This window comes from Schistocerca piceifrons, chromosome 1 (assembly GCF_021461385.2).
Source record: "Schistocerca piceifrons isolate TAMUIC-IGC-003096 chromosome 1, iqSchPice1.1, whole genome shotgun sequence".
NCBI lineage: Eukaryota > Metazoa > Arthropoda > Insecta > Orthoptera > Acrididae > Schistocerca > Schistocerca piceifrons.
In genome coordinates this window covers 127613080-127640630 of record NC_060138.1, presented here as the reverse complement: position 1 = coordinate 127640630, position 27551 = coordinate 127613080, and the positions used below count along the sequence as shown (strand labels likewise).

Genomic DNA, 27551 nt, shown 5'->3' with positions numbered 1-27551 from the left:
TGGTTGTTAGTGATATAGAATGTTGCTTTCATGATATAACATTGCTGACTTGGAGGAGGTAGTGTCAACAGATTATTTTCTGCGAGGTTTTTGTAGTGTTTTTACATGATAATGTAAGTTTCAGCTTTTTCTCCACTGCTTTACAATTGGAAATCGAGAATTGCCGTGTAGGGTATGATTAAGCAGCCTCACAGGTACCCTCCCGCACAAAGTGGCTGTATACGTCGTATATGTAAGAAATTTAAGGTTGGACCTCTATAACTCACATAATGATTTTTACTCAGGGAAAGGAAAGAGCTTAGCTTTTCCATGCATATTAAATCCAGACATTTAGTGGATGACAGTTTTCTGGAAGCTTATTCATAGTTTGCCCATGAAGTTGACTGATCTGATACAGAAACAATGGCATTTGTTTATTTCAGGTGCTAACACTGTTGCCAATAGAGTTAATGTTTTGTTGTTTCACTTGCATGTTACTGTTATGGTGAATATTATGGACATTGGGAAGTAGAGTCAAGCTGTAACTTGATCAAGATTGATGGAGACTTCTTTGTTCAGTGTTAATTGATTTATTGGTGATTATTAGGGTACCTTGTGAGGACGATAACACCAAGGTTTTAATGTTTTCTCCAGTGAAGACAATGTTTTTGTAGAGCTGTTGGAAATTATTGCTTAGGACCCTCAAATGTTTGTGAATATTAAGGATTTTATGATACCAATGGCTACTTGGCTAATATATTGATAAAGTAATCTTTTTCATCTTTATTCAAATAGAATCAGTTCTGGGTATGACAGATATTAACACAGTAATTGTATATTCATATCATACTAAGCAAAGGATTTTTTGTCATCTTAGTATGCATAATCTTGACCACAAGTAGCATCATTTTATTATTGACAGGTTAGGGATTCCATTTATTGGTGTAATATGGTAACCTTCTTTGATTACAGTCTTTTGACATGCAGTACAATTATGCCTAGTAGAAGATGTGGAGCTTAACTCAGCATCATTGTTTTCAGGTTTCTTTTTCATTCCATGGATGTATGCAAGATGCCTGTGACGACCACAGGTAGATGATGCTTTCCATTTAAAAGTTAAAAAGCAATTTCACAATCAGTTTCCAATTCTCTAGCAAATATTTCTGGCTTCCTCTACTTTGTTTATTCTTAATTTTAATATAAATACACAAAAATACTAATACTATAATAAAAGGTACTAGGATCAATTGTAATATCTAAACAGTGATTTAAAAAAATAAAAATAATAATTTGAAGTCTGGAGTCATTTCTACTTAACAATAAATTGGGTGTAAAAGTTAAAAGTGTATCACCAATATATTAGCAGTAGTCTCTGGAACAGATTTTCAGAGAGCTAATAAGATGTGGAAAGATGCTAGAAAGAATTTCAGAGGAAGGGGTAACATTTCAATAATAAGTCCTTGAATGAGAGTTACATGATTCATGTTTGGTACAACAGCATTAGTTTCTTACCTGTAATTTCAAATTTTACCTCATAAAATGTACATGTTTACCTATAATTTCATTATTAGAAAAGTTCTAGCATAGATTATTCTTTTTTGCTGTGTATTTTAAATTATTGTGATCACATTCAGCCCCAAATTTAATTTTGTCCTTAATAACAAAGTGTGTATGTTGTACCTGCAGGGTAAATATGAACCAGCTGAACTGTGGTTTTTCATTGCAAAATTAAGGTTCGTATTAGATGTATGTACACTCAAAGTATGAAGTTTCGTCTTAGTCTGTACACGTTTTTCAGTGATTGTTGCTTGTTTTTTCATTTTATGTCATTTCCCAAACATTCTTCATTGTTAGGTGTGAATCTGTTATTCCTCTCGTCTATGGCACTTCAGGAATTTTGTAGACTGCCAACATTCTATTTAAAATTTTGTTGGTGCTAATATGTGGTCAAGATACTAGGTAGAATCAGTAAATTTAGTATATTTGCTAATGCAACTTTCAGACTTCTACAGAATATTGTGTACTGCAATTAGAACAATCTGGTGTACCACGTTGATACATGTAATTCCTCTGTGGGTGATGGTTAATAGCACGAGTAATCGATATGTCTAATTTTAGGTGCTGAGAAAGACCTTAAAAATTGCAAAAACTGTTATTTTTTTGTTGTGACACCTGTAATGACATATGAAACCCTTGGATTTTTCACCATTTTGAAAGGGTGCCAGATGTCTGGAAAGTGTAGCAGTCTTAACATTAACACAGACTCACTGAGGAAGACACACCACTTAAAGGCTGTGTCAGAAACTGAAGCAAACACCAGTCTTTTTTTTCCAGTTTTGGGTAATTATGTGAAATGCTTTATTCTGACCAAAGTTGATTATTAAAAATAGATGTAGCAGGTGCCTCATTGCAGCTAATGAGGAAACTTCTGAATGCTTTGTTGCTTATTATGGGGATCTACAATAGAAACCAGCTGCAACCATAAAAAAATTAAAGAATATATGATTTGTGAAATGGTAGTTAAGTTTTTTTAAGGAAAAGTTAAATAATTCAGATCTAATCTCTAAGAATAATTGAATATTACAGGCTGCAATTGACTCATAGAGAGGCAACTGAAGAGTTACTGAAGTATCTGCAATGCTGTTGCCAAATCTGATCATCTCCAAAAAGAGCAAAAATTGTCGATTGAATCGCATGTGGCATCCCAACTGCATAACAACTTCGTTTGTTTTATCCACTGATACATCACCGGAGTTGTTGCTTGACAGAGGTTGAAATGTGCGTGCACTAAGATGTGGAGTGGGAATGGCATGCCTGTGTTTGATTGTCCGGGTGTTTTGCTCCAGTTGGTGGAGGTGGTGCAGTACATGACCTTCAAACTGTCAACTGAAATTGTAGTAGAGATTCCATCAACATCTAACTTAGACTGCTTGTCTCCTCAGTGGAGCACTTTGTAGGGTCCATCATAAGTTGACTGTAAAGGATAAAGCACAGTGCCATGCCATACAAAAACCTGCTTGCATTTTGACAACTCACTGAAAACAAATGGATGAAGAGATTGCTGTACTCTCATTACTACCAGACTCAGTTGCTGTATGTGCGACCGCAGCATAACAACGTCAGATGCTATGATAACTTCACTGGAGTGCTGCTGAAGAATTTGCCTGGTAGGCCAGTTTGTTGCCCTTAATTCAGGTCAGCTACCATGGTTTCTAAATCCTCCTTTATATATGCACAGATGCCCAATAGAACAGTAGATAGCATTTATGGACAGAAATTGCTGTAAATTGATGTTTTAATGCTTTGAGTTACCAATATTGTGGTACCAGCCATTCATTTGCCACTGGGTGGTACACTGTGATTCTAATCACCTTTCTGCCAAACAGTGCGGTGAGAGAGTTGAACGGGTAAATCGAATTGTCTGCCCTGATCCATGGTGATACGTAAAGGAACACTGAAATGGACAATCCAGCTGCTGAAACAGGGGATAACTACTCTCACTACTGTGATATCTGCCATGTGGAAAGCCACTGGCCAGCATGTAAATCGATCAACTACTGCAGTTTAGTAGGTACACCCCTCAGTTGGTTGTAGGGATCCTATTATATCGAGATGTATGCATTTGAACATTATGTGGTACAAATGTACAGAGTAATTTTTTTGTGGTGTGTTGAGGCACTAAGTCTTGAAATCTATGCCCAAACTCAGCCACACAAAAACTCATTTGATCGATGAGGTAGTGTTGCAGATCCCTTGATGTGACCGTTGATGTAGTGAAGTGACAGCTTGTTGGCAGAAACCAGTTGTGGCAAAAGCAAATACCTTTGAATTCATACGTTACTGTATATTCATGTTTTTTGCTGTTGGTAGTTGTGATGGAATTGTAGGCCACGGGGTGTACTAAAATCTTGTAACTCCGAATAAAGTTATGCTGCTGCGAGTGCTTCATAACCCGTAGCGCTCATCATCTCTTGGATGCAAGGTAGGGCGTTGGCTTGCACGTTGCTTTCCTCGTCAATGTGTGTGATGTTGGTTGTGAATTTCCCAATGTAACCTAATTGATGGAGCTGGTGCAGCAAAGGCTTGTCAGGTTTTTGTTGTAACATGTATGTGAGAGGCTGGTAGTGAGTAACAACAGTGAATTATTCTCCATCAAGCATGTTTCAGAACATTTTAATGGCAGCATGCATAGTGTATAGTTCACGATTGTATGTGAACCAACTTTGTTGTGCCAGAGAAAGCATTATGGCTAAAGAATAACAACAGCTGCTAGCACTGATTCACCTGTTGCTGCACTACTGCACCCACTGCTGTTTTGGAAGTGTTGAGCATAAGGGTAAGAGGCATTTGTGGAACTGGATGTACCAACAGTGTGGCATGTGCGATAGAGGATTTCAGTTTAGCAAAAGCTGCTAGTGCATTGTCAGTCCACTCTTTTTTTCACCGGATTTATCTCTCGTGGTGCCTGAATTCCATTGGTGTTAATGGTGTGGCCCAGGAACTGCACCTGAGGGACGCTCTCTTGTGGTGGCCATATTCCATGGGATTAATGGTTTGGCCCAGGAACTACATCTCTGTTGCTCCAAGAACACACTTTCCCAGATTAATGAGCAAGCTGTACGCACAAAGACAGTCAAAAAGATGGTGTAAATGTTTCAAGTGTCCTGCCTCTGAACTGGACATAATTAACACATCGTCAAAGCAAATGAGACAGAATTCAAAATCGAAATTTCCTTTGTCCGCAAATATTTGAAAACTTCATGCAGCATTAGACAGTCCAAAAGACATCCTGGTGAATTAAAAAAAATGGTCTACGCACAGCCGTTTTGGTGATGCGTTCTGGTGCAACCGATACTTTGTAGTATGCACACACACTAGATCTATGATAGGGATGACACATTTACCATTCACATTATGTGTGAAGTCCTTGATGTGCAACACAGGATGTAGGTTAGGTATAGTCGGGCTATTAAGTTGACGGTAATTGCTGCTGGGGTACCATCCATTAGTTTCCTTTGGCACTAAATTAAATGGCAAATCCCAGCTGCTTCTACATGGTTTGCAGATTCCCTGTGGCAGGATGAAGTCAAACTTTTGTTTAGTTGCTTCGAACTTTTTGGATTGCAAACGTTGTGGTCGCACGTGAATCGGTGACCCCGGTGGTGTCAGTATGTGGTGCACTGTATAGGGTGTCCATAAAGTCCCTTAATAACTTCAAAATTTTATTACAATGGCAGTTGTTGAAATATTTTAACATTTCTTTTATTGTAAAAGTTTTTTGACAGTGTTTAATAGACCTCTATATAAGCACCTTTAGTTGCATGAAGCACATCTAGACGGTACTAGATTTCTTGCAATGTTCGCTTTAGCGTAGTGTCATCAATGGTGGCAATGGCATTACAAATCCTTTGCTTCAAGTCAGCAGTGTCCCGTATCTGTGGGGGATACATTATATCTTTTACATACCTCCATAAAAAAAGTCCAAGGGAGTGATATCTGGCGAATGCGGTGGCCAAGGAATTGGTCCATCCCTCCCAATCCTTCTGCCTGGAAATGTTTCATTGAGGATCCGTCGAACATGCAGTCCCCAATGTGGTGGTGCACTATCTTGCTGGAAAATGATAATTGGTTGTAAGTCAATCAATTGTGGTGCTACATATTTGTTCAGAAGGTCTAGGTAAAAATGTGCAGTAATTGTTGACTCGTTGAAGAAAAATGCACCAACTATTCAGTTACACCACACGTTCACTTTTGGACTATCCCGGTAGAGCTCCCTAGTCACATGCGGGTGTTCAGCTCCCCAGATTCTCACATTGTGTCTGTTTAATGCCCGAGAAACATGAAAAGTTGCCTTGTCACTGAAACAAACTCACTTGAGGAATGCTTCATCCTCCGAAAGGCATTCCAACATGTTGAGTGCAATCTCTATCTGTTTTGGCTTGTCATTTGGCTCCATTGTCTGTAACAGTTGCACTTTGTAAGCATACAACTGTAAGTTCTTGTGGAGGACCTTAAGCACAGTTGAACGTTGTAGTTGCAACTGTCTGGCAGCAGTGTGTATAGACTTCGTAGGTGAACGAGTGAAGACGTTTAAAATGTGATCAATGTTTTCCTCGGATTTTCTTGTTCGCCCGCTCCTCCCTTTATCCAACACTGTCCCTGTCTCCATAAATTTTTTGTGCCATGAATGGATTGAAGGACGGGATGGTGGATATCTTCCATACTTCGTTCTGAAGTTTCGTTGAGTGTGAACATCCGATTTTGTCTCAATAAACCAAGACACACATTGTGCCTTCTCTTGAGGAGTTGCCATTTTATAGAGGTTCGGTTCCTTCCATCAATGGAGTATCTGAAACACAAAATTTTAGTATATATAAAAACTTCAGTAAACAGTGATTACAATAAAAGAAATTTTGTTAAAATATTTCAACAACTGCCATTGTAATAAAATTTTGAAGTTATAAAGGGACTTTATGGACACCCTGTATTATTTTGCACTAAAGCAAGTGTGGGTGACTGTCCCTTAATTTCTGGAAATGGCCTAAGATGCGTAATATATGGCAGATCTCTTGTTACTGTTCATACTGCAGCACAGTCATTATGAGGAAATCAACCCGGGCTGCTTAGGCTGGTCTTAATGTCCAGAAAGATGGCGGTGTGAAAGATCTGGGAGCAGCCCATAAAATGATGAGAAATATGCTCCTAGTGTTAGATGCACCACATTGCCAACTATGAATTGCCCTTCAAATTTATGCCAGAGATCCAGATCGAGGGCTAATGTTACCCATCCACACGCCTTGAATGATGGAGCCATTGGCAGCAAACAGATGATAATCGTCAGACTATGGTGAGGCAGGCAGGTGGCCAGATAAACCAACACATCTGCTCCTGTGTCCATCAAAAACGGTTGTTTCACGTATCATTTGGTAACAAAACACTGATGGCTGTTATCTAGAGAATCACTCGCGGTCATTACTGACTTTCCACCCCCTTTTCCCATTTTGCATGGCATGTTTTCTTTCTTTCCTTCCTTCTGTCCCAAACCAGCCTTGGTACCAGCATAATTTGGTAGCTGATGCCAAGTGACTGTGACTCCTTGTTCTGTGATAGTGTCATCATCAGCTGGTACTTGCCTGCAAAGCTACAACTTCTGTAGAAAGTTAAGTAGCTGTGCTTGAAGTGCTGTAAATGTCATCATGGTGGTGGTGTCTGGTTGTGGGCTGACGGCCGCGACACTCTAATGAATACAGTCCAACAATGCAGTCAGCTGTCTGCGCAAGTGCATCTAATTCTCCCATTCACACTGTGAGTGTCTTTTGCATATCTGATAGCGGGTGCGGCAACCAAATGTTTCTCACAATGTCATCACTGATTGCACTATTCACCAGTGTTAAAGGACAATGTAGCAACTGCGACTGTGTGCAGTTACCATGCTCTTCTGTCTGCAGTATCTTCTCTGATCTCTTGGTTTCTGACAGCAGCACACTGTTGATCAGTGCATTTTTATGCGCTTTGTACTATTCTGTAGCTGATAATGTAGCTAAAAGGTCTTGTGCTTCAGTGACCGTCTCTTCGTTACGTGCTGTGATGACACAACTGTATTTGGTCTTGTTGGCAATAATGTGCCAACACAAACTGGCTCTCCAACTGTGTGGACAAAACCACCATATTTTGTTGCCAGAATGGAAGTGCAATGCAGCTTACTACTATGCTCATTGGCTCCTCATCTGCGGCTGTTGGTGCTGCCGTTGTCAAGTATAGTGTTCTTTGTAAATCACATAGGAAATATGTGGTGTGGCTGTTACACATTCACACTGCAGTGCAAATGCTGTAGTCGGCACAGTTGCTTAAACTAATCAGACAGCGTGGTTGAGTCTTGGTGACATCGCGTGGCGCTGTTTTTTCTTACTAATCACATTGTATCCAGTTCTATCCAACTAATATGTTAGGATCACCAATAAATGTTGGGTCTTAAACAAGAAATTTATTCCTGACATTTAACACGAGTAAGCGATATCTGTAGATACAACATAGCAACCAAGGAAGTTCTCATGCTTATGGTCACGCTAACACTATTAACGTGCATTACAACACTTATGACTTTGAACACTTTGTGTTATGATAATCTTTCATTGTGTACACCGTCACTGTAGTTCTTACTACTGGTAGTCTGTTGCAGTGCCTGGAAGATGCACCAATGTTGCCAGTTCTCTGCCATGCAAGTGTGGGGTACTCGGCCCACTATAAAACTTCCCCTGCAGGGAGAAACAAACAATAATTGTTAGTTTATGAAATTGACCCTGGGTCCAGGTGGAATTTTTCTCATCATCTGCGTTGTTTTTCCACAGTTGTTCCTCTGGTACAGTATGATCCTCGACTGAATGATTTGTTAATTCCGCCTAAGTTGCTGGGGGTGGGGTTGTTCGTGAGCCAATCCAGTAACGGCCGACAGTTTTGCTGTGCCTTCGGAGATTAGATTGGCTGGTTTATATAGATTGATGGAAATTACTTTCTTTCCCCCTTTTAACTGAAGTCAGTGTCCTTTAATCCCATTCTTCAGTCGGCTACAGGTATTAGTAAGATGGCTCTGAAGTTTAATGAAACAGACCTTGACACAAATAACTGTGTTACATTGTAGGTGGATCTGTGAAGATACTGATTGTAACTTTCCCATCTTCTTCCGGAATTATATTATGAATCCAAGTGTTGTGTAGGGGTGTGTTACAGATGGAAGAAGGAACTCTCCCAGCAACTGCAAAAGCTTATCATTCAAGAGCTTTGCCTTAGATGCTTTACATTTCTTCTTCAAGACACTGCGCAGTCTGGGCAGTGCTAGTTGTGTTGAAGATAAAGTCGCAAGGAACAGATTTGCTGCCTTAAGTGAACAACAGATACATTCTACCACAAAATTAAAAGCTGTGTGATAGAGTGTGCATGTGTGTCACGGTACAGAACACCTGTCCCTGTCATTGGCACCTTTCATTGGATGTAACCTGTTCTGGGCAGCCAAAATGTGCTATCCAGGTCAAAGTAAAGGTGTGGGCCACAAATTCCACTTCCTGAGATTATAACTTCTGGCCATCTCGTGATCTTGTCAGTCTCTGTCGGACAATAGCAGAAGTTGTAGGAAAAAGTGGTGAGATAATGTTAACCACATTTAGGTGTGCAGAACATGTCGTGAGTAGCAATTTTTAGAGTGGTACTTGTACATAACATATTGTTTTGCAACTCAGACGCACTCTTGGGGTCCATGAGCAAGCCATTTTACATGCCAGGCAATTCAGTGTTTTGTCACCAGTGCCCTCATAATGCAGAGCTTGTAAGACTCAGTCCATGCAAGGACTTGAATATGCAGTGACATAGCGATTCCAGTACATGGCCTGGGCGAGCATGTGGCTCCTGCATTGGTTTCTGGATGTGGCACGTGCCATAATTGAAGGGCTGATAGTTCTTTAAGCAAACCTTCAGTTGTGCCACTGCCAGCTCTTTCAGATCTTGAGATATGGTGCCAACTCACAGCAGTGCACCACGACTCATGTATTCAGTGCTGCTGATGTGCCAAATTTGAGTCATGAATCGGGCGTTGAAATTCAGGTGAGTTTGTTGGGCTGGCTGATAATTGTCTGAGGTTACATGTTCCAGTTACATTGGGTTCATCATTTGTGGGGTTCAAATAAGTGTAGATGATATTTGCGTAATTATGTACAGAGTTGAACTTTAAACTGCAGTCTGGCCAGGTCACTGCCTAATTGTAGATACTGGCAATCTTACTGCAGGTAGTTGGCCAAAGTACCTGGTAAATCCCTCACTGATGTTTTCTGATGTATGATCTGGGAGTATGGGGTGCTGGGACTGCCACAAGTAAAATTATGATGCCCCACCTTCCATTCCTTCTTTGTTCACAGAATCATCTTTGCTGAAAAACAGCCAACTGTATTTTAGTTAGTGCATTGGAGGGTATCTGAGGTAGAGATACAGGTCTCCTCCACCTTGTTAAGTCCAGGACTGCATAATGTGATATGAATATTGTTGAATATCTTTCATGTATTAAAACACATGTCTACAGTTGTACACTAATTTGGTAAACTGAAGGGGTTGGCAAGTAAAGTGCTAAACCACAACAGCATATTCAGTAGTTGTATGTTATGTGTTTGGTTTAATTCAAAGGAAAGAACATAATACAAGATAAAATAATTTGAAAAGTAGACACCACTTTACCGAGCGAGGTGGCGCAGTGGTTAGCACACTGGACTCGCATTCGGGAGGACGACGGTTCAATCCCGTCTCCGGCCATCCTGATTTAGGTTTTCTGTGATTTCCCTAAATCGTTTCAGGCAAATGCCGGGATGGTTCCTTTGAAAGGGCACGGCCGATTTCCTTCCCAATCCTTCCCTAACCCGAGCTTGCGCTCCGTCTCTAATGACCTCGTTGTCGACGGGACGTTAAACACTAACCACCACCACCACACCACTTTCCAGCAATGCATATAGAACTGCTTGTTATCAGCATGTGATGAATTCGAAAATGCAAAGATACTGTGATCAGACTAATCTTTACGAAATTGGGGGTTAGCACTTCCTTCTGCTAACCACTTCAGTTCGTGTTGTTACCATGGAAGATTTAATGTATACTATAAAATTTGCTTTCTATGGATGCTATTTGCTTGCAAATATTTTATGACAGCTACATACGCACCAGAATCAGTACTACCATTGACATTGTTCCTTGCCTTTATTACATTGTTCCTCACCTCTGTTTTGTGACATTGTTCCAACTCGGAAAAGGTAAAACAATACAAGTTAACCGATGTATGTTTCATTGGGAAGGACAATGGAAAACTCTGCAGTTGAGGGCCTTAAACCATCTCCTCCTCCTCCTCCTCCTCCTCCTCCTCCCACTGAACTTTCAGCGTAACAGAAAACATTAAAGTTCACATCACAAAGAGATGTGACATGTGATACACAAATTGGAAAGACCTTTTTCTTATATCCAGTCATTCACTGTGAAATGAGATGCTAATTAAATGTTGATGAAAATGGTTGCAATAGCTTGACTATTCTGTTTGACAACGTTCTTCTGGTTTTGAGGGATTGGTATCTGTTCAGTCTTGTTGGTTGATTACCTTTCCATTACAAGCAGCTTTGTTTAAATATATGTAACCCACGTGCACTATCCAGTACTGTATCCAGTTAATTGTGCACCAACAATAAGCATTCATTAGAAATTAGGATTTTTCACTATTTTCATCACAGTCTGACAAGGTACCAGAGAGTATTAATAATTTCCTTGTTTTGTGGCATCCAGATGGATTTCCATTGCATTTCTGTCAAAATTCTGAGTGGGGAATTGTCTTAAACTTGATTGGACACAATTTTCTCACACTCCCAGTGTAAGCTTAAAAAAAATTAATTTTTTTTTACTATTTGTGGAGCAAGTGTTCAGCTTTAATCGTTGTATCACTTCACAAACATGCTATGTTACATAACAAATATAGTTACATTATTTTTAACATGATTGCACTCTAAAATTAAGATGTTAAATACTTGAATTGTCTTTTGAGTTTGTGTTGTTGTGGCAATTATAAATCTACTCCTCATGTTTCTGTAACAGAAATTTGAATTTTTTAATGAGTCTGTGTACTACTGTACCTTCAATGAGTAATTTAATTATAATATCCTACATTTATTATGGGATGTTAAAAATTCTTTTCTTAATAATCTTACTTTTTCAGATTAAGAAAAAGAGCTGAGGAGAAAGATGTGAAGACTGTTTCGGACCTGGATAAAGACTTGCAGCGGAGAGAGGTTAATTTAAATGAAATAGAGCAATGTTTACCAAAGCCGAATGGTCTCTATTTGAGAATTATTGTGGGAAGTGTGAATGTTTCCATTCTCAACAAAAATGACAAGTATGACAAAATTTCATCGTAATAAATTTTACTGATCCGTTGTTAACTAAATGTAATAGTTTTTAGCAGCACTTCTTGTTAATAAATAATTTTTCGTTACTATGAAATGAATGAAATTATATGCAACTGTAGGACAGGATCAAGATCAGTGCATCATTGTTCTTATTGCTGAGAGAGTCAGTTAAGGGAAAGGTAATTAAGCAATAATTACTTGTGAAGTCGTGTGCCTTGATATCGGATTTCTAGGTTTTTAATCTAGGGAGGCACGTTTATATCCTGACCAAAATTTTTCAGATTTGAAATTGCAATGATTTCCCCATCCTCCAGATTGGTACAAGGATATGTGAATAGCCTTTCCCATAAAGCATGCTTTTTTTGTATAGTTCTTTTACAACCTGATTTAGAGATTGGATGTTACACTGTGGCCAAAATTTTGTAAAATGCTTTGACATCTTGTTCCAAGAGATTCTGGTGCTCCCATGTCTGGACCATAACCAGTTAACCGTTTTGGATCCAAAATATTGTCTAAACAAATGTAGATTTGCACCTTCCAATGTAGGATAGATGTTCAGTTTCATAACAATTAATGGTTTGTTACTGAAGCTCTGCATTGGGTGGTTTTACTGCAACTTCAATAATTCTGAGGTGTACCTGCTTGTCATCATCAGATGATTGTCTGTTAAAGTGGTTAAATGAAGCAATGCCATACTTTTTTGAAATCATTATAGGGGATGTAACAAGGGTGCATTGTTTCTCATTAAGAAAAGATGCTCTGTATCCATTGTTGAAGAAATACAGAAACAGTTACATTCATAAAGAAAATATCTTTGGTAACGGCCTTTTGGGAGCTTCTGCCTAATTATGTCACCAAGGGAGTGACAATCTACACAGCCAGCCATTACAACACAATAAAAGGAATGTAGCAGGTAATTTACCAAAAAGACTAAGAATTGCTTCCTTCTGCTGGTATCAGATATTTGCATGACAGTGGCCAAACACTGATTCAACTGTACATTGTAGCATGGCTGCTGCAGGAGGTACTGAACCATTCTTGCTACAGTTCATTAGTTAAGTCCTGACAGTAATTATGTTGTGAGGGAACACTGATTTACAAGAAGTCATTTTGTATTTGTTGAGCAAAAATCGTCATTTTTGGTTGCAGGTCACTCATTAGTAATGTCACAGCAATTGAATTTCCGATTGTTTGTTGCTATCATTTAATCCAGGCCTTGGAATGAAAGTTCACTGCATTTACAGATGTATATCTTTCTTATTCTTCCATATTTTCTGTATTAGCTAACTCTTTTTAAATGCAGAAATTGTGTTTTTATTTGCCACATCATTAGCTGTTTTGGCTGCTGGTAAGGTGATACTTCCCCTTTTTAATGGTTATTGTTAATATTAACTGCTGACTTTAAATCTGGGATTTTTTAAATTTATTACTATGTTGTTCTTTTTCAGGTTTAGATACAAAGATGAATATGAAAAATTCAAACTGGTGTTAAGTATTATTGGATTTGTTCTCGCTGTTCTGAACCTGCTAGTTAATTTCAGGTGAGTATTGAGTTTCATTTTCAGTTTGTGTAGAAGTAAGAAGTGGCAGGCAGAAGAGCCAAAGTCGAAGATAAGGTTATTGCATTGTGTGCATTTTATCGTGTCTGTAGTTCGATGCAGTTATCCTTCAAAAATGCATGCATATCTGAAGGAACAGACACTGCTGACACTCTACAGCCATATTAAAAACACGAAATGTATTCACAATTTGCGAATGTGGCTATGCACTAGCTATACCATTTACTAGAAACGCATGATAATGTGTGCTCGAACCCATATTTCCTGCTTCTCACGAGCAGTCATCTTAACTACTTCAGCTATCCGAGCATGCCTCCAGAACCGATCTGTGCTGCAGGGATACTAAGACATAATGGAGTTTGGATCAGTCCTGGAGGCATGCTCAGATGCTGAAGTAATTAAGGAAACTGCTTGCAGTAAGCTGGAAATCCAGGTGCACATTTTTGTGTGTTTCTATTAAATGGTACAGCTGGATATAATTGTATCCAAAAATTGTGAATATGTTTCATGTATCAAAGGTAGGGGACAAGAATGAGAAAACAATTCTAGTAAAAAATTGAGTAAAGAGCAAGAAACCAAAAAGAGAAAGGGAGGATGATTTCAGAATTGAGGGGAAGGGCTGAGAAAAGTAGAAAACAATTGAAAGGGATCTGTTTAATTGTGTCCAAGTGGTTGGTCAGAACCTGGCACTTGGGATTGGTTTGGGCTTCCTATATTGAAGATGTAAGTTACTGGAGACAGGAAGAAGCATCAAAGTTAGTGAATACTGTTGTTAGTGGGCAAATAACAAAGAACCCTTTCCAGCATGGATCAGTCTCAATTTATCAACCAAGATGAGGCAATGTGGCTACAAAACTGCACACTTACACCAGTGGTGTGGTGGTCAGATTTCCTTCTGACAAACCTGATTCAATGTGATTTTCTATGTCATTTAACACAGGTGCTAACTTAATTTCTTCAATAAAGACATAACTGATTTCCTTCTTTCTCTTCTTTTGCTACTGCAATACTGCTGTCTATTTAACATTGTTAGTTTTGCTCAGGCATTAAATTAAAGCTTTCCATATTGTTTAACCGTATCCGAGGAAATAGTTTGAGAAGGGATTAAGGGTTTGGCCAAGATTGGAAGGATGATCAGTGTGTGCCATGATTGATATTAAAATAACAGGCTAAATGGGTATGGGTAGACAACACACACACACACACACACACACACACACACACACTGTTTTAGAGTGAATTTTTAGCTCTTATGTGTGATTAATTAAAATAAATCTGCATGTGTACTAGGTTAATATTGTTGTTTTGATATGTCGAAGAATCTGACTTCATATACAGGGTGAGTCACCTAACGTTACCGCTGGATGTATTTCGTAAACCACATCAAATACTGACAAACGGATTCCACAGACTGAACGTGAGGAGAGGGGCTAAAGTGCGCGTCATTTATGTTGGCGGCCGAGTTTAGGTTCGTTCTGCGCATCTGACGTCACAAAACACAGTCAGCCAATGAACAGAGAACGACGTTGCCACATCTCGACTGCAGTGCAGAGCATGGACAAGTGTCTTCAGTTTTAGAAACGTTCAGTCATAAATAAAGTAATAGAACAAAAGCAATGTCTTGATAGCAGACATTCTTTTATAGAAAGTTTGGAAAAAGCATTCTTTATACCAATTGCTTCATATTCTATTAATTAATTAAACCAAACAAGCAATAAGACTCCTAATTCAGGCGATAGCAAGGAAAGGTGTTTGTATCACTCTCACGAACCGCTTTTTTGCAATAAAGAACAGCGGTAATTGTTTATTTCCTATTGTACTTCGGCGAAGCGTGAGTAATTCATAGTCATACCAACAGTGTTTTACGTGACCTGTTATATTTCTCATGGCGTTACATAGTCAGACGAGGTGTGTTAGTGTAACAGATAAGGTGTTGGGCTGCTACGCGAAAGGTTATGAGTTCAAACCTTGTGCGGTGCTTAATATTTTCATTACTAAAAACAATATCGAAGTGCCCTACTTCACTAATTATATTCGTTTGAATGCAATTTTTTGAAATTTATAATGCTTTGTCTCTTCATTAACCCTTTCGCTGCTGCAGACACGTGCTCGCCGCATTCCGCGCTGTGCGCGATTTTGTCATCACTACACTGCTCGCCTGTGCAGACACATGGTGTTCCCACTGCTTTGACACACTTATCATTCGATTTCACAAAAACTATTTGGCCCAAAAATTTGATTTTTACACATCTTCTTGACTGATACCTTCTCCCCATAAATGACTTAATTTTGTTTCGATGTTAAACGCAGTTATTATGCAGCATTAAATGTAGTAAACCATTGCACGAAATTTTGAAGAGTTTGCAGAGGTAGAAGTCCATGGCGTATACTTTCCGTATGGTCGATTTTAATTGCCGCAATGTTGAGACTGAAATGTGGACAAGATACCTAAATTTCATATAAAATTTACTGTATAACAATATCTCAGTTAATTTAAGTACGACATAGGTGTCGAATGTAATATTGAGAAATATTCCGTCTTTCGCGACTGTAATAAAAGTATTATTTACACCGGACGCGTTTGGCTTTATTTTAAAGCACTTCAATCAAGGAAAGGTATGGCACATACACAATGGTACTCATGTTCTCTTTCTTGTTTTTGTCGCAGTTTTACCAATGGTACTGAAATATATTCCTCTTCTGCAACTGTAATAAGGGGCTTATTTAGACCAGACGCGTTTCTCTCTTTTGAAGCATCTTCAGTGGACAGTATTTTGTCTCCTCCATTGCCAAGTCACCTTTCGTAGTTTTGTGTTGTGGTAACACAATATTCAATGTTTGTGTTGGCAGATCAGTGTTTTAGCAAATAAATGATGTTTGTGTGTGCCACACACAAAAATTATATTTGACATAGCTCAGAGCACTTCACTGATAGACGGTATATTCAAGTCCTAATGTTTTTGTAAGCCCACAGTTTTGTTTAATGTATTTTGTCTACTTCCTTTTGATTGATTGATTGAAGTGCTTTAAAATAAAGCCAAACGTGCTCAGTGTAAATAAAACTTTTGTTACAGTCGCGAAAGACGGAATATTTCCAATATTACATACGACACCTATGTGGTACTTAAATGAGCTATTGTTATGCAGTAAATTTTATATGAAATTTAGGTATCTTGTCCACATTTCATTCTCAACATTGTGGCAACTAAAATCGACCATACGGAAAGTATACTCTAAGGACTTTTACCTCTGCAAACTCTTCAAAATTTATGGGGGGAAGGTATCAGTCAAGAAGATGTGTAAAAATCTAATTTTTGGGCCAAATAGTTTTTGTGGAATCGATTGATAAGAGTGTCAAAGCAGTCGGAACACGATGTGTCTGCACAGGCGAGCATTGCAGTGACAAAATCGTGCACAGCGCGGAATGCAGGGAGCACGTCTTTGTAGCAGCGAAAGGGTTAATGCGGCCGTGGTGGCTTTACTTCATGAACTACGCGCTCCCCCCTAAACGTAAGCTTGCGAACTATGCTATACTATGGGGCTGCTTCTATTGGCGCGTGCGTCGTGTGCAACGGGCAATGCAGCAATCTCCCGCGTCTGGGGGGGCATGCGCGAGCCGCCAAGATAAAAGAATTCAACTATAGTGTAATTGTTTAATACAAACCATACAAAAATGCACGGAAGTATGTTTTTTAACACAAACCTACGTTTTTTAAATGGAACCCCGTTAGTTTTGCTAGAACATCTGAACATATAAACAAATAGGTAATCAGTGCCGTTTGTTACATTGTAAAATGTTAATTACATCCGGAGATATTGTAACCTAAAGTTGACGCTTGAAACCTCGGACGTTCAGTTGCATGTTGTAACAAACACGGGCTACTGTCGGCGAGCAGCATCTGCAGGGACATGTTTGCGATGACGACCGTGTTTACGAGTGTGGCTGTAGTGCACTGTTGTGGTTTGGTCTAGCTGTCGCAGTGTCCGCATGTAGCGCTTGCTGCTATTGTTATTCTGCATTCGTCACTGCACGCAGACCAACTGTAGTACACCATGTTACCAGACGTCTGTGATAGTGTAGTGTTTTAGGAACTGTGACCATGGTGTATTCGAACTCTGAAAAGGCGGAGATGATACTCTTCTATGGCGAGTGTCGACGAAATGCAGCTGAAGCCTGCAGGGTGTATGCAGAACGGTACCCGGACAGAGAGCATCCAACGTGCCGCACATTGCATCTACCGCCAACTGTATGCAACAGGTATGGTCGTAGCACGCAAACGGGTCCGTAACAGGCCCGTCACAGGAGAAGCGGGTGCAGTTGGTGTGTTAGCTGCTTTTGCCATGAACTCACACATGAGTACACGGGACATTGCGAGAGCCGGTGGACTGAGTCAAAGTAGTGTCATGCGCACACTGCATCGTCACCGCTTTCACCCGTTTCATGTGTCGCTACATCAGCAATTACATGCTGATGACTTTAATCATAGAGTGCAATTCTGTCGATGGGCATTAACAGAGAATGTGTTGCAGTTCTACCTGTTTACCGATGAAGCAGGTTTCACAAACCACGGGGCAGTGAATCTACGGAACATGCATTACTGGTCCGTGGACAGTCCTCGCTGGCTCAGACAGATAGAGCGACAGCGACCGTGGACTGTAAATGTATGGTGCGGAATCATTGGCGACCACCTCATTGGTCCTCACTTCATTGCAGGGGCCCAAACAGCTGCAACATACATCGTGTTTCTACAGAATGATCTGCCAACGTTGCTCGAAAATGTCCCACTGGAAACGCGTCGACGTATGTGGTATCAGCATGATGGTGCACCTGCAAATTCCGCAATTAATACTAGGCTGACCCATGACAGGATGTTCGACGGGCGTTTCATAGGACATGGAGGACCCATAAAATGGCCAGCCCGTTCTCCTGATCTTACACCTCTGGACTTCTTTCTGTGGGGTACGTTAAAGGAGAATGTGTACCATGATGTGCCTACAACCCCAGAGGATATGAAACAACGTATTGTGGCAGCCTGCGGCGACATTACACCAGATGTACTGCGGCGTGTACGACATTCATTACGCCAGAGATTGCAATTGTGTGCAGCAAATGATGGCCACCACATTGAACATCTATTGACCTGACGTGTCGGGACACACTCTATTCCACTCCGTAATTGAAAACGGAAACTGTGTGTGTACGTGTAGCTCACCCCTCATGGTAATGTACATGTGCGTCAGTGAAAAAGACCAATAAAAAGGTGTTAGCATGTGGACGTAATGTGCTGTTCCAGTCTCTTCTATACCTAAGGTCCATCACAGTTCCCTTTGGATCCCTACGTAATTCGGTGCTCTCCGATACACACGATCGAACAGCGGAGGAGTGGTACTCAAGCGTCAACTTTAGGTTACAATATCTCCGGATGTAATTAACGTTTTACAATGCAACAAACGGCACTGATTACGTGTTTGTTTATATGTTCAGATGTGCTAACAAAACTAACGGGGTTCCATTTAAAAAAAACGTAGGTTTGTGTTAAAAAACATACTTCCATGCATTTTTTATGGTTTGTATTAACCAATTACACTAGCCCCTCTCCTTGTGTTCGGTCTGTGGAATAGATTCGTCAGTATTTGATGTGGTTTACGAAATACATCCAGCGGTAATGTTAGGTGACTCACCCTGTATATGTCAGATTCTTCGACATATCACAATAACAATATTAATCTAGTACACGTGCAGATTTATTTTCTTATGTTTTCAATTTATTTATTTTTCATTCTAAGCGGAAAACATGGTAGTGGAAGTAACTCCTGTATTTGCTCCTTTTTTTTTTTTGACCACTTTTCTCACCTGGCTTTCTCTGTTCTTTGTCTTCACTTTCCTTATCTGTGACTAAGATTGAAGCCTGCCATTCAGTTTCTCAGATGTTCCGATCTCACCTTCCCTACCCTCTGTGCATTTTGTTTTATTGATCCTGTGCAGTTTGTTAGGATTCATTTGATAACGTTCGAATAGTCTCATATCCTCCAGAACCCTTTCCCCACCTTTGCCACTTAAAAGTATCTTTTGTTCTAAAACTTAGTTTTTGTTAGCTTTTTTGCATGTTGTCTCTGTTTGCTTAGCATCGTTAGATTCCGATTATATTCTAGCACTGTTGCATTTACACAGTTTGTAGCTTGATTTAATATAACTTGGAAATATGAGTTACCAAGATACAACTTAATGTTATGCGAGACAGGGTAGTGGGAATGTAAAGTTACAGTACAGAAGTAGTTATATTATTGTTGAAGATTCCATAACCTTAACTTTTCTATTACGTATGTAACACATATTTTTCCTTGCTCCACCTCCTACCCCCCTCCTTCCCAACTCCCCGCGCACGCACGCTCAAGCACACACAACAAAACTATGAACTCATTGGCAGAAGAATCAGATCTTACTAATGTAACATCTCACTGAAACTTGATAACAGCTGAAAACTGCTGTGACTTCAATGAAAAAAAATTCTGATTGTATGTCATCAAAGTCCAACCATTCCTGCCACAACCCACACAGCTTGGCCAAATTGTGTGGCATTCGGAACATTTCTCCTGACTGTCAGTTGGTTTAAACTACATGAACTTTGCAAGCCATTAAATGTCTGTGGTTCCCCATAAATATTCTTCATGTCATGAAGTCATAATGGCATATATGAGGATTGTAATATTGGGAAGTATGGCTAATAATGTTACACCATTTATGTAGATGATAAATACGAAACCAGGGTTCTTTTGTACCTCTATACTCATTCTGATTCAACATATGGGTAATCCCAATGAAAAGAATCATTTTCTTGTAATTAAAATATTTAAAGAAGGCTTTCCAAAATATATGATGTTATGCAAACATTCACATACAGGCAGAAGTGTAACTTTCATGATCACATTGCAATTACCCAACCCTGTACGTACAAATGTTGATCTCTTTGCTCGCTGTAACTGGCAGCTTTATAGGCAAAATTAAACAACAAACTCAAATACAATTTTGTTACAAATATTGCAGTGATAAAATTTCCTGTGGAGTGTGGACTCTGAAACAAATTGGAAAGAACCAATGTAGATGTACTGCAGCAATTTGAATCGAGTAGGAAAAGAATTTTTCCTGTAAACTGCGACAAGCTCCTCGACTGGCCCCAAAATGACACTCTTGATGTCAATTTTTCTGGGAATTTCTGAGAAACAAGGATGTTTGCCACTGTCAATATGAAGCATAGCATTTAGTGTTAAATTTGCAAATTTTGTGCTGCTTTTTCAATGTATGACTGTTAAGTATACCTGGAAACAGTTGCTTTTATTGCTGCTCCATCAGAGCAGCTGTGAATGAAACAAGACTTTATGCATTTTAGTGCAAGACATCTGGCACACTCTGAACACAATTATATAATCTGCATGCAGCTGCCACATACTCTACTTTATTCTATATCGTGCAGAAGCACATGAAATTAATGATCTTCGAAATGCTAGGCGACATTTTAGAGTTTATGTATTTTAACTCCCCCCACCAATCCAGTTTTCCACACTTTGAATCCATTCATCACATTGTTCTGCTCATCAGTTGAGAGAGAGAGAGAGAGAGAGAGAGAGAGAGAGAGAGAGGGGGGGGGGGCGGGGAGGGGGGGGGGGAGATATTGGTAACATTTAATCTTAAGTAATTCCTAGAAAAATTAACTAATGAATAAATTCAGCAGTTAGCCAATCTATTCATAACACTTTGTTTTATACGTAATAAAAGTGACAATTTTCCTATATTGCATTTGTAACTAGTATTTTTTCTACAGACTGAGATGTGCAGACACATTTACTTTAACATCATTCTTTTTCAGGGTTTTGGAGCTTTGTTTGCTTTTCCTGTTGGTTTGGTACTACTGTACTCTGACTATAAGAGAAAGTATATTGAAAGTTAATGGATCCCGCATCAAAGGATGGTGGCGACTACACCACTTTATCTCAACGGTTGAAGCAGCTATTCTCTTGATATGGCCTAACAACAGTGCTTGGTATCAGTTCCGAACGCAATTCATGTGGTTCAATGTATACATTAGTAAGAAACTTGCCCTTTATTATCCACCTACCTAAACATTTTAGTAACAATCTTACATTAAATTGAATATGTACTCTATTTCTAATGGGTTATTCATTTCCTTCTTTTATAATTATTGCATGTTTCATATATGTTTCGATACTAATTGTTGCTTTTCCATGTTATGTTAATAATGAGTGGCGTCCTGCATAGCTTGTGCCCGCTTATAAAACTGGGTATTGACGTATCACATGGTCGGAGAATTTTCAGAATTTTTTAACATTGCTGTGTTATTTCATTTATTCTATTACGTGTCTGAAGTTTGGTTTTGGGAGTAAAATTAGATTACCATGTTTAATTTTGAGGGCCATTGATATATTAAGCATGACTAGTAATGTATTTGTTCAGACACTCAAAATTTATTTTTGATATCTATATTTTTTGGAACAAGTCACTCTTGAGATATTATAATCAGTAAAAAAACATATCAGACAATGGAAACTATTTTCCACGACAGATTTTCTACAAGATGAATTAAATCAAAATCAAGACTAGCAACTTGCAAATGGTTTTTATATATGCATGAAAAGTAAGTCCACTTTTTTTATAGACTGTGGTTTATGCCAATTTTACACCTGGAATATGCAGTTCTTGACCACTTTTAAGATACAACGTTGCTGCAGACCTTACATGGCGAGTTACCATGATATGTGTGTGAAAAATTGGATAAAAAATGTGAATTGCTGGTAGGAAACATGTATGCCATAATTTTATACTACTGTTTTCTGAATTTCTCAATTTTGTAAAAGCTCATGAAAAATGTTCGGGGTAGTATAAGCTAAATACCATGATGTAATATGTGTAGAAATGCATGTTCTTGATTTTTTTTTTTAAATGCGCATTGCTCAGATAATCCCTGTTATGAAATTATAGAATTATTACAAACAGTGAATAGAAGAATTGATTCTGCAGTACAGTATCTGCTTAATGACTGCAGATAATATGATCATTTTGTTATTATTCACTAAAAATATATTTTTGCTATTTCGAACATATAGCCTAATCTCTAGCCTGGCAAGCTTTCTCGCACAGTCCTTCAATGTGGTAACTATGCATACAAGTGTTCAGAAAGCCACACCTTTAATGCAATTCCCCAGCTTTTTGATCTGTGATCTGTTGCAGTAACTTAAACAGTTCTTTTTCCAAGTTGATCTTGGTCTTCTTTTCGTCTTTTTAGGCCGTTCAAGCTTTCAGCAACTGATGATTATATCTGTTAAGAAGCAGCATTACTTTCTCAACCATGAAGTGTGCTTCTCCACTTTAAGATATTCCTCAACATTCTTCCTTTACCTCTGCATTTACATCTACGTCCATACTCTGCAAATCAGTATGAAGTACATGGTGGAGTGTACTTCCTGTCGAACAAGTTATCAGGGCTGCTTCTTGTTCCATTCATATATGGAGAGCACAAAGAATTGGTGCTTTAATGTCAGTTCATGCTGTAGCTGGTGTATTCTCATTCTTGTGAGCGCTATGGGAGTGATAAGTGGGGAATTGAAGTATACTCTTAGTTTCTTCACTTAGAGATTGGGTCCCATGTTTGGTTCCCAGCTCAGTTGGTGACTTTCTCTGCTCGGGAACAGTGTGTTTGTGTTCTCATCATTTCATCATCATACGTGAAAGTGGCTAGATTGGACTGTGTATAGTTTGGGTCTTCGTAAGGGTGCTGATGACTGCACAGTTGAGTGCCCCACAAACCAATCATTTCATGGGGTAGTTTGTGTCTGTCTTCAAGAATTTGTGAGGTCAGTTTTTCAGCATCTCACTGATGCTCTCTTATGGACCAAACAGACCTGTGACCATCTGTGCTGCCTGCCTTTCATACATGTCAAATATACTCCACTAGTCCTATGTGATTTGTCTTCCACATGCTTGAGCAATATTCTGGGATATGTTATGTAAGCAGTCTGCTTTGAAGACTGATAGCATTTCCCTGCCTGGAAATCTGCCATCTGCGTTACCTGCAAAGGAGCCTACGTGATCCTTCCATTTCATATCCCAAGTATTTGTAAGAGTTGACAGATTCCAGTAGTGACTCATTGATGATGTAGTCATAGGATACTACATTTTTTCGTTTTGTACAGTGCACAGTTTTACATTTCTGAACATTTAAAGCAAGTTGCCAATCTTTGGACCACTTTGAAATCTTATCAAGAGCTGACTGAATGTTTGTGCAGCTTTTTTCAAACAGTACTGATTTATAGATGACTGCATCGTATGTGAAAAGTTCGAGGTTGCTCTTAATATTATCTGCAAAGTCTTTAATATTACAAAATGAACAGAAATGGTCCCAACAAACTTCCCTGGGGCACATCTGAAGTTATTTCTGCATCTGTTGATGACTCTCTGTCCAAGATAACATTCTGCATCCTCCTTACCAAAAAAAAATCTTCAGTCAAGTTGCAAATTTTGCTAAATAGCCCATATGATTGTACTTTAGGTAAAGCAGTTTGTCAGATACAAAGTTTGCGGAACACACTTATTCTGTAGCATATAAGCTTTGACTAGCATACTACTGATCCATTTCGTATGCAAAAATAGTTCAAATGGCTCTGAGCACTATGGGACTCAACTGCTGAAGTCATTAGTCCCCTAGAACTTAGAACTAGTTAAACCTAACTAACCTAAGGACATCACAAACATCCATGCCCGAGGCAGGATTCGAACCTGCGACCGTAGAGGTCTTGCGGTTCCAGACTGCAGCGCCTTTAACCGCACGGCCACTTCGGCCGGCTCTTTCGTATGCACTTGCAATTACGTGACACTTACTAGACAACTGTATAGACAGAACCAAATAGTTTCTTTCTCTTACAATGCCAGGTCTCTCAGCTGACTCTTATAATATGTGTGATATGTATGTTGTAGGGATCATCCAGCTATCCAACAATTGACATGGCACCAGATCATAGCTTAGAGCACTCTGATACATTGCTTTATTTGTGCACAGGTGCACATATTATTTTACAAGCAGTATATTACACTTTCTTTTTTCAAATTGGCCTTGGTCATATATTGCACAGTGTTGGTAACTGAAAAGGTGATTCTTATTTGCAGCTAATGAAACTATATCAAAATCCCTGAAAGGGGCTTGATACAGCTCTGCACCATTGTTTAGTAAACGAAATACCAGCTTACCAAGTATCAAACCAGATTTGTACCGTAAGGGAGTGTTGTAGGAGTGTGTCTATTTACAATTTGTATTGATGATCTAGGGGATAATGTCCTATGCTCCTTGAAGCTGTTTGTGAATGATGCTGTTGTCCGTAGGAAGGTTGCAGTCCCAGAAGACAATTGAAATGGAGAAGACCTGCAGAGGATGGGCTGTTGACCCTGAACATGAATAAATGTAACGTATTGCCCAGGAACAGGTGAAGAGATTCACTACTGGCAGCAAAGTACAGTGTTGGTAACAGATCAATGGAGACAGTAACTACTGTAATATATGTAGGGATAATCACCCAGAGTGATCTTAAGTTGAAAGACCACATAAAACAAATAGTAGGAAAAGCTACTGCCAGACTGAGATTCATTAGGACAATCTTAAGAAATTTGTCATCCATGAAGGAAGTGGCTTATGAAACACTTGTTAGACTGATTCTTGAATATTGTTCCTCAGTCTGGGAATGTTACCAAGCTGGTTTTACAGAAGAGATGGAGAAGCTTCAGCAAAGAATGGCATGTCTTGTCAGTTGACATGGGACCATTATGGAGGTGCTCAACAAATTCCAGTGGCACACACTACAAAGAGGCATTATACATCATGGACAGGTTCACTGTTGAAGTTTAGAGAGTACATGTTCCAAGAAGTCAGACAACATAATACTTTCTCCTGCATGTGTCTCGTGAAATGATCACATTGAGAAAATAAGAGAAATTTGCCACACAAGTGTTTCATCAAGTCATGCTTCCCATTGCCATTCTTGAATGGAACAGGAAAGGGGGACCACGCCTTAAGATCTCTTGTAGATGGGGTAGAAGTCACTTTTAAAATCACTAGTCTTGATACAAATCAATACAAAAGGCATTTATTGGGTGATTTCTGAGTTTGAGCTGGAACTTGCATCCCTATGCATGTTTGTCACAAATACAAATTTTTAGGTCCCAAAAAACTTGCTACAGCAATACATGTTAATATATTTTATTCATAACATGTTCAGGATTCTGTTTGTATCATCTAAATATACTGGGTTTTGATGTAGGCAAAAATGATTGAAATGCGAGAATTTTCTAAAATGAAGAGAGATATTGCATATAAGATTATCCTAACCAGAGCGAAAACGACTACATGCACCGTTAGTGTGGTATTATAAAAGCAAATGCTAGACATACTGAGAGCATCACAGTTATTTCACATTCAAGCTGTAATACACTTGGGGATGTGGTCATAAGAAATACACACATAGACTCTGGTACAGTGTAATTGTCTGTGAAACGAGGAGGGTTTCACAGCAATGATATTTGATGTGTGCAGAATTCTTAACATACCTTTGTTACTGAGTGAGATGGTGCAGTGGTTAGCACACTGGACTCACATTTGGAAGGAAGACGGTTCAAACACGCGTCCGGCCATCCTGATTTATGTTTTCTGTGATTTCCCTGAATCACTTCAGGCAAGTGCTGGGATGTTTGCTTTGAAAGGGCACAATTGATTTCATTCCCCATCCTTCCCTCATCTGATAGGACTGATCACCATGCTGTTTGGTCCCCTCCTCAAAATCTAACAACCAATGGCTTTATTTTACATTGATATCAGTTGCACTCCACTGCCCTTAGAAAAAAAAGAAAAAAAAAGACTGAATTTTTAATATAATGGAAGGAAACATTCCACGTGGGAAAAATTATATATAAAAAACAAAGATGAGGTGACTTACCGAACAAAAGCGCTGGCAGGTCGATAGACACACAAACAAACACAAACATACACACAAAATTCAAGCTTTCGCAACAAACTGTTGCCTCATCAGGAAAGAGGGAAGGAGAGGGGAAGACGAAAGGAAGTGGGTTTTAAGGGAGAGGGTAAGGAGTCATTCCAATCCCGGGAGCGGAAAGACTTACCTTAGGGGGAAAAAAGGACAGGTATACACTCGCACACACGCACATATCCATCCACACATGCAGACACAAGCAGACATATTTAAAGACAAAGAGTTTGGGCAGAGATGTCAGTCGAGGCAGAAGTGTAGAGGCAAAGAAGTTGTTGAAAGACAGGTGAGGTATGAGTGGCGGCAACTTGAAATTAGCGGAAATTGAGGCCTGGCGGATGACGAGAAGAGAGGATATACTGAAGGGCAAGTTCCCATCTCCGGAGTTCGGATAGGTTGGTGTTGGTGGGAAGTATCCAGATAACCCGGACGGTGTAACACTGTGCCAAGATGTGCTGGCTGTGCACCAAGGCATGTTTAGCCACAGGGTGATCCTCATTACCAACAAACACTGTCTGCCTGTGTCCATTCATGCGAATGGACAGTTTGTTGCTGGTCATTCCCACATAGAATGCATTACAGTGTAGGCAGGTCAGTTGGTAAATCACGTGGGTGCTTTCACACGTGGCTCTGCCTCTGATCGTGTACACCTTCCGGGTTACAGGACTGGAGTAGGTGGTGGTGGGAGGGTGCATGGGACAGGTTTTGCATCGGGGGCGGTTACAAGGATAGGAGCCAGAGGGTAGGGAAGGTGGTTTGGGGATTTCATAGGGATGAACTAACAGGTTACGAAGGTTAGGTGGACGGCGGAAAGACACTCTTGGCGGAGTGGGGAGGATTTCATGAAGGATGGATCTCATTTCAGGGCAGGATTTGAGGAAGTCGTATCCCTGCTGGAGAGCCACATTCAGAGTCTGGTCCAGTCCCGGAAAGTATCCTGTCACAAGTGGGGCACTTTTGTGGTTCTTCTGTGGGGGATTCTGGGTTTGAGGGGACGAGGAAGTGGCTCTGGTTATTTGCTTCTGTACCAGGTCGGGAGGGTAGTTGC

The 27551-nt window shown here is 39.6% G+C and overlaps 1 protein-coding gene across 1 annotated transcript in view; it reads left to right on the top strand.

The window, feature by feature from the left end:
- LOC124786574 (transmembrane protein 120 homolog) overlaps window positions 1–27551 on the top strand; it is an 82811-nt gene that overhangs the window by 12970 nt on the left and 42290 nt on the right. Inside the window, exons 3-5 of the mRNA XM_047254275.1 lie at window positions 11711–11887; window positions 13349–13441; window positions 21325–21542. Coding sequence (XP_047110231.1) covers window positions 11711–11887; window positions 13349–13441; window positions 21325–21542 — 488 coding nt within the window. The remainder of the gene's footprint in view (window positions 1–11710; window positions 11888–13348; window positions 13442–21324; window positions 21543–27551) is intronic.